The sequence below is a fragment of the Cupressus sempervirens genome, chromosome 9, assembly GCF_028749045.1.
Source record: "Cupressus sempervirens isolate cs-2001-9-10 chromosome 9, ASM2874904v1, whole genome shotgun sequence".
NCBI classification, from domain to species: domain Eukaryota; kingdom Viridiplantae; phylum Streptophyta; class Pinopsida; order Cupressales; family Cupressaceae; genus Cupressus; species Cupressus sempervirens.
Window position 1 is genome coordinate 202,726,148 of NC_143126.1, and position 8,411 is coordinate 202,734,558.

Sequence of the window (8,411 nt, forward strand, 5' to 3'; positions counted from 1 at the left end):
TATGTCAGCAGAGTTTTGCACAAAATTCTTGACAGTCCGCGCGACGAAGTTTTACGACTCGCGCAAAATAGAATTCCGCTCGCGCAAAATTAAATTCAGCTCGCACGAAATCAAATTTGGCTTGCGCAAAATCAAATTCAGCTCGCGCGAAATGAAAATCGGCTCGCGCGAAGAAACAGGTCTCGCGTGAAGTTTCGTGCGCCAAAGAACTTTCTCGCGCGATACGAAAAGAATATTCGTGCGAAGATTCTAGATCCTCACGCGAAAATGAACAGTTTCACGCGAAGATTCTCGAATTTGTACGAAACAGTACGGACAGAGAACAAAAAAGAGATTAAAAAAATATAGAAAGAGGCCAAAAAAATTAATTTTCGTGCCCCACGGTGGGCGCCAGAAATGTATATGTGAAAATGCGGCCTATGCTAACACACACACTTCAACACGGTCATTGCATGCGGATTCATCTCATAATGAACATTGGATTGTTCATCCAAAATTTTTCCTGCAAAGTGACCTGTTGCCTTCTATCTAAAGGGATTTTGCCTGTTAATATCCTCAGAATCAAGTGTAGGCAACCAGACCCTCTAAGAATGAAAGATTTGACAATGAAATTAAGCTAAGAACGAGAATGCAAATTAATCTAAAATGAAAGATGCAATGTAATCTAGGAACAAATAAAGCAAACTAGATTAAGCATATGCATGATTAAACTAAAATGAGATTAAACTAAGAATGAGAATGTATGCAAGAAATGTAAGCAAACGTGAGCATGAATTTTAGCAGCGATTCGATGCAAATTCTCCAAATTCATCCTCCAAAATGAGGAGATAAAGGTCTCTCAAATAGACTCTCCTAGAATCCATCAACAGTTGAGATCGATTCACATCAACGGTTAGGATTGAAGATGAGGTTCAGTCATAAAGGGAGATTCCCAAGTTAAAGGGAGTTAACAGACTTAATTTGAGTAAAATAAGGAGTTAACTATTTTAATTTGAGTAGAAAAAGGAGTTAACTGTTTTAACTCATTTTTTATCAATACTGAACTGGAAATTCCCCTTTTTTGAACTGAAGAGAGATTTTGTTGAGATATTTAATTTAATAAAATGAGATATGCTCTCATAATTACTTTTTCTATTTAATTAAATAATCTTTAATTAATTAGAGATACTTTTATTTAATTAATTAACTTCATTTAATTAATTAGGAATGGCTTCCCATTTAATTAAATAACTTTGTTTAATTATTTAGAAGTAAGTACTCCATTTAATTAAATAATTTCTTTTAATTAATTAGAAATACCTTTTCCATTTAATTAAATAATTACATTTAATTAATTAAGATAGGCGTATTTATTAAATTAAATAAATTTAATTCCATGGTACATTAGCCTTAGGATATAATTTAATTTAATTAAAGTATAAATACTTAATAATTAAATTAAATATTAATCAATAGGTTTAATGTGACTAATATGAGTAAATACTATAAGAATTAAATAATAAGCATGATGAATGTAGATTTAGGTTTTCTGCATCTGACAATTAAGTCAAGTAGCGAATAGCAGAATAGAATTGCCTATTAGAATAGGACTTTAAGATTGATAAGAAATAGACCAAAATTGGTTGAGATGGCAATGAGCCAATTTTGGAGTATTACAATCATTAGATCCAAGGTTAAAACTAGAAGTGCAGTAGAATAAATGGAAATGAGATTTTTCCCTCTATTTAGAAGGTTAATTTCGTTGTAATAACAATTAAACTATGTGTATATATATATATATATTTTATGATTTACATGAATGCATTTACGTTTTCCAATTAGTCATACTTTAAATATTATACTTTAAATCTGCATAATAAGTATCGATTGATAAATATAGTTTTGAATATAATGAAACAAACAAGTCCATCTTAGCTGGAATCAAGATCTGTATCAATCTTTAAAATCATCTTTCTCGCCATCTACTTTCCGTGATAATTTTTTCCCCCCTCGAATAGTAATAATCAGGTATGCATTCATTCATTTGCTAAAATCTATGATACAGCTGCCGATGAGGGTTTTTGACCTTTCAAATCTTTATCGCAGAAGCTCGAAATAGAATAAAGGTCTGATTCAGCAGAGTGGCAACAACACCCTCTATAAATGTAACACACTATAAGTTCATAGTTCGTAGGATTGCTCTGTGAAACACTAGCATTTGCGTTGCAATGGCGGCCCCGGGGAAAACATATTTTCTATTCTTGGCGCTTTTGCTCATGATGATGTTGCTCTGTACACAAGGGTCTGCGGAGGATAAGAAGGCATGTTTTTACTCTTTTATTTTATAAACAAAAGCATTTTAGTATTATTTGCCAGTGATGGAACATTTTTGTTTTGTCAAATTAGGTTTACATAGTCTACATGGGCTCTATTCCATCAAAAGGTGGCACGCAATTCCTCCAAGAAACTACTTCTGTGTACCATGGAATGCTTAAATCTCTAAATGGAAGGTTGTTCTATGTTAATTATAATCCACTTTCATGTTTAGATCACTCTTAACAAATTTCTCGAGTTTGGAGTGATTTTGTATTAAATGAGTACCATAAAATGTGTGGGCTGATATATTTGTAATGGTGGGATCAGCGACGAAGAGGCCAAAAATTCTTTGAGGGTCACTTATGGGAAGAGCTTTCGTGGGTTTGCAGCTATGCTTTCTACATCCGATGCCTCAAAACTCAGAGGTAACCTAATTTCAAGAGATACTGTGTAAATCCTTATTTTAATCTTAGCTACAGATATTTTCATGGTTTGAATTGAACCTTACTGTGGAAAACCTTCAGAATAATATTTTTCTTTGCGGAGTGCTTATATAGATTAATTTGGTTGCTCAAATATAGATATGGATGGCGTTATTTCGGTGTTTGAGAGCAAGAAGCTGAAACCCTCGACTACTAGATCGTGGGATTTTGTGGGCTTGAATTCATCTGTTCATGATTACAAACTTGATTCTCAGGCCAACGTCATTATTGGTGTTATAGATACAGGTAAATTTTCACTTATATTGTTTATTGTTTCCTTTAATCAAATTCATGAATGTTTTTATTAATGTAACAATAATTCGCATCTCTGTGTTGTGTTGTAGGAATATGGCCAGAATCAGAGAGCTTTAGTGACCGTGATTTTGGTATTCCTCCACCTGCTGGATGGAAGGGTGGTTGCCAAGTGACCTCGGATTTTCGTGGGTGCAACAAGTTAGATTCATATCTAGCCATTTTATTATCAATATATTTCATTGAACTTATTGGGCGCGCTTATAAAATGAATTCTGAAAAAAATTTGATGATTGATGGATTTCATAATTTTTATCTGGTGTACATGTATTATTGTTACTTAAGAGTTGTGATCAAATAGTTTAATCTGTCGAAAAGGATTAGTGATTTCAAGTGACTCTACTCTTTATATAAGACATTACTCTAATCCATGTTCTTTAGACAGCAACATATCTTGCTTGTGATGCTATATTTATTGAAATTATTTTCTGCTATCTATTATCATAATCTAAAACAATTTTTTATTTTTAATACAAGTAGCTTGATCTATTTTGTTTCCATTCTTTGTACTATCTTAAATGGCTATCCTCTCTATAACCAATTTTTTTTAAAAAGAAAACATTATGATTTTTTCTAAAAATTTCAACATTTGATTTTTATGATCTGCATAGTCTATAGTGTAAAACAACAAAAAATTTGAAAAAAAATAACATTTTGTAAATCCGAAAAAAAAAAGTTTCACTTTGACCTCTTCTGTTAAACTGCTAGTAAAATAATTGGCTAATATATTATTTACACGTTTGAATTTGTAGAAAACTTATTGGGGCAAAGTACTTTCGTGCTTCCAAAGCTCCTCCAGATCCATCCGAATACCTCTCTCCAAGGGATGCACAAGGCCATGGAACGCACACCTCCTCTACAGCTGCCGGATATTTTGTGAATAATGCAAACCTTTTTGGTATTGCTGGTGGACTTGCCCGTGGTGGAGTCCCTGGTGCAAGGGTTGCTATGTACAAAGTTTGTTGGATTAATGAAGGTTGTGATGATGCAGATATTCTTGCAGCTTTTGATGAAGCAATCCATGATGGTGTGGACATTATTTCTATATCAGTTGGGGGTCCTGTTGTTCCCTATTTTTCAGATAGTATTGCCATTGGAGGATTTCATGCAGCACAGAATGGGATTTTAGCATCAGCTTCTGCTGGAAACAGTGGACCTGGTTTAGGAAGTGTTGCTAATGTTGCTCCATGGATTCTAAGCGTGGCAGCGACTACGATTGATCGTGAGATGGAAGCTGAGCTTCATCTTGGAAACAACCAGACTATAAAGGTAATTTGTTCTTAATACTAGTTATTCAACAGTATTATAGTAATCCCTGTTTTTTTGCACTATAGAATTTGGACAGGTACATTTATAGAAATGAAATATGAAATCTAAGTGAAAAAGAATTAGAACATTCATTGTTATAAAAGTTCTCTTTTTTACTGTTTTCTTTTTTTCTTAAATCTTCAATTATTATTCTAATGTCAATGGGCTTTTAGTCTGCTGGTGAAGTTGTTGAATGGCGAACAAAGAGCAAGGCTCTAACATCATAAGGGATGATTAGGTGGATGCCTTCAGCTCATGGCTCTAAGTCAAGAAGATTCAGACACAAGTGGGCCCATATTAGATTCTTAAATCATTTCAGTGGTGGTCTTTGCTGGTTGGTAGATGGGTTGCAGATTTGAACCCTCCATAAAAAAAAAAAAATTTTAAATTATTCTAATAAGAAATTAGAGAATGTTTTATTTTGGATGTTGGTGTTAGGATTAAACCACAGGCAGAAATAACAATTACATGCAAATATAACTAATAATAAAAAATAATAGATCACACATAAAAGAACACAAGGCATGTGGTTCACCTAATCTCTGGGCTGTCCACCAAACAACAAGCTCAATATTTTTATGATCCAGTGATTACAAACTGATTACAATCTGTAATCCCTTACAGTACAGCTCAATACTGCCGCAAGAACCAATTTTGCATCACACCTTATGAAAACAATCCCTAAGCCCTTTTATACAAGTATTTTAACCACTTTAAGGTTATAATTAATAATTATATGAAGGTCCAAAACTCGGATAAAATAGGGCCCAAATTATTATTTTTCTTTATTGAAGTATGTATAGTACTTTTCTGATCAATCACCACAATCTAACAATCTCCCACTTGGGGACTGATCAAGCTCCACACTAAACAACATTGGGTACTGTTTTGTTTAGCTGGTTTGCTTCCGTGGTTTAACAATTTAGTTTTTTGGTTCTATTCTTTTTTGCTGTTGATGGTAGTTTAGCTTTGTTCTTATTTTGGTTTTAATCTATTCTATAAGATCTCACTTCTTGTGAACTCTTGACTTTGTCATGTTAAACTTGACATTATTTTTTACTAATGAATTCTACCCCTGGTGAATTCTAACCCTAGTTTGTTCTATCTAATCAGACAAATAAATTACAGAATGTAATTCAAAATAAACAATTAAAAATCAAGAGTAATTTGAATTAACTTTATCTTTGTTTACGGGACCTAAATTTTGAATAATAACTTTCTACAGGGAGTTGCTTTAAACACATACACGATGGAGTATAACTGGTATCCGTTGGTGTCTGCAGGTGATATTCCCAATGCAGGGGTTAGCAACCAAATATCTAAGTAAGAAACAAAAGGCTTGGTGAAATTCGGAAACAATTTATGTCGTATATAATAGGAGTTGTGTAATCTGTGTTCTTTATCAATGCTTCTATGATTTTTTCAGGAACTGTGAATTTAACTCCCTGGATCACAATAACGTGAGTGGAAACATCGTTCTTTGCTATCTCACTGTCTCCCGTGTAGATTCTACTGTTTATGCTGGTGGTGGTGCGGGTACCATTGTTGTTAACGATGTATTCCCTGAGTCAGCAGACGCCTATATTGGCCCTGCCACTAGAATTACTCCTAAACAAGCAACAGTTGTGCTGAATTACATAGCTTCAACGAGGTAAACGTTACTCGAAGTGTATAATGAAAATAAATGCGTTGAGACTTCTCAACACTTTTCCGCTCTCTCTCAGGTATCCGATGGCGAGAATTCAAAGAACTGCAAATCCCCAAGCACCTGCACCACGAGTTGCTTCATTCTCTTCACGAGGTCCCAATAGTATATCACCGGACATTATGAAGGTATTTGGTTTCTTAATAGTTGAACTTGTGTCAAAAACTGTTAATTGCAGAAGAAAATAAAATCAATATGCTTGAAAGGATAACAGAATAGTGTCATTATTAAATATCACATATTAATGGAAAAATTAAGCTAAAGATGAAATGTATTATCAGCCCGACGTGGCTGCACCAGGTGTGAATATCCTTGCAGCCTACTCACCCAAAATTCCACTTACTCCTATTAAAGAAGAAACAAGGGCCTCCTCCTTCAGAATAATATCAGGAACATCAATGGCATGCCCTCATGCTGCAGGAGCAGCAGGGTGGGTTAAGGCTTTCCACAAAGATTGGTCAGCTGCCGCTGTACAATCGGCTCTCTTGACTACAGGTATTCATTCATCTCTGGTTAATTGAGAATTTGTATGAGGAATAATGTTTGAATTATTCTTGCAGTATATTGATTTGATTTTTTGGATTTGATTGTGTATGCAATTTTTTTTATCATCAGTTAAGTATGATCCAAAATATTGATGATAAAAAATTGCATACACTATCTAATCCACTATCAAATTTAGAAAACAAATCAATATATACTTATAGATTCTAGAAATCTGATAGCTCTAATATTCCATCCCTAACAGTTTAAGTTGTGATGCAGCAACTATAATAGATCGAAGTTCAATATATACTTATGGATTGTAGAAATCTGGTAGCTCTAATATTCCATCCCTAACAGTTTAAGTTGTGATGCAGCAACTATAATAGATCGAAGTTTTGGAGAGAATGGGCAAGCAGAGTTAGCTTATGGGGCTGGGCAAATCAATCCATGGAAGGCAACCGATCCAGGGCTTATTTATGATGCAGGCGAGGCTGATTACGTTCATATGCTTTGTAGGGATGGTTATAGTGATGCACAAATAAATACCTTGACAAGAGATGCAAGTAGCTGTGCTGGTATACAAAAAACTCCGAATCCAGGGCGAGGACTAAACTATCCAACAATTTTTGCTTATATTGTTCCAGGAAAAGCTTTTGAAGCTGTGTTCCCAAGAACTGTTACCAATGTAGGAGTTCCAGCAAGTACATACAAGGCTGCTGTATTTCTCCCAGCTGGAATCAATGCCACCGTGAAACCAGACACATTAATCTTTTCATCTCTAAATCAGAAGCTATCATTTACTCTCACACTTAGCGGTGGACCAAACACGCAACCAGCCAAGACCGGGTCTTCAGGTTTCCTAACATGGTCCTCTGGTAACTACAAGGTGAGAAGCGCAATATATGTGTATGCTGACTCAACGTAAATTTAGATCTCAAGCCCAATATTTCATATAAACTTCTCAAGACAAATAATTGGCTTATTTTATTAGCCATACTTCTTAGAAAGACATGGCGTACACTTTCAAGTAAAACGTGAATAAGTGTATCGGAGATTCAGTTGCCTGTAGATCTGAGGAGATATCTTATGGAGGAGCTCTAGAAAAGTAGATCTTACCTTTTCATGCAGGATTTTCGCTATTTTACTTGTAAAATAAGACTTTTCAATTCTTCAAAGACTTATCATTTTGCAGGTAGACATTTTTGATGTAGGTCTTATTTAAACAATTTCTTTCTATCTGAAGACTTTTCAATTCTTCAAAGATTGTTTACATTTGCAGGTAGACATTTTTGATCTAGGTCTTATTTAAACAATTTCTTTCTATCTGAAGACTTTTCAATTCTTCAAAGATTGTTTACATTTGGAGGTAGACATTTTTTTTTATGTGGATCCTTTTTAAACAATTCCTTCCACTTCTTTCTTTGGCTTCTTTTTAATTTTTTTTCTATAAGATATTATTAACAAATGGAACATTATTCTGCTTATAAGAAGTGTCTTCATTTAAAAGTTATAACTCAACTTATATAGAATTTATCTACTATGAATTTGGATGTAGGGTCAATTTCATAGACAATCAATTCTAATGTTTTGCAGTATTCTTAATTTTTATTGTCTCCTTACATTCCTAATTATATTTTTCATTTTCAAAGTGAACATCATTCTCCTTATTAGAAGTGTCTTCACCTAACCTAAAAGTTATAATCTAGTGTGAATTTCAATGTAGGTTGATAATCAATTTTTTGGGCTATTAACTTTAATATTTTGCAATGCCCCTAATTTATATTGGTAAGAAATTCTAGCTCTACTAGTTCTTCTAAATATAT

General features: G+C 33.8%; 1 protein-coding gene across 1 annotated transcript; it reads left to right on the forward strand.

The window, feature by feature from the left end:
* Positions 1–2,207: 2,207 nt before the first annotated feature.
* Positions 2,208–7,513, forward strand: LOC149538194 (subtilisin-like protease SBT4.14). The gene is made up of 11 exons (XM_089802429.1): positions 2,208–2,300; positions 2,386–2,489; positions 2,623–2,720; positions 2,877–3,023; positions 3,122–3,230; positions 3,842–4,358; positions 5,623–5,720; positions 5,824–6,048; positions 6,122–6,230; positions 6,384–6,597; positions 6,963–7,513. Exons 1-11 carry the CDS (start codon positions 2,208–2,210, stop codon positions 7,511–7,513), a joined length of 2,265 nt encoding a protein of 754 aa, XP_089658555.1.
* Positions 7,514–8,411: the final 898 nt, after the last annotated feature.

Coding starts and splice junctions, on each gene's coding strand:
- LOC149538194 (XM_089802429.1), top strand. CDS start 2,208: ATGGCGGCCCCGGGGAAAACATATTTTCTATTCTTGGCGCTTTTGCTC. Junction 2,490..2,622: donor CTTAAATCTCTAAATGGAAG/GTTGTTCTATGT, acceptor TGGTGGGATCAG/CGACGAAGAGGCCAAAAATT. Junction 2,721..2,876: donor CGATGCCTCAAAACTCAGAG/GTAACCTAATTT, acceptor GCTCAAATATAG/ATATGGATGGCGTTATTTCG.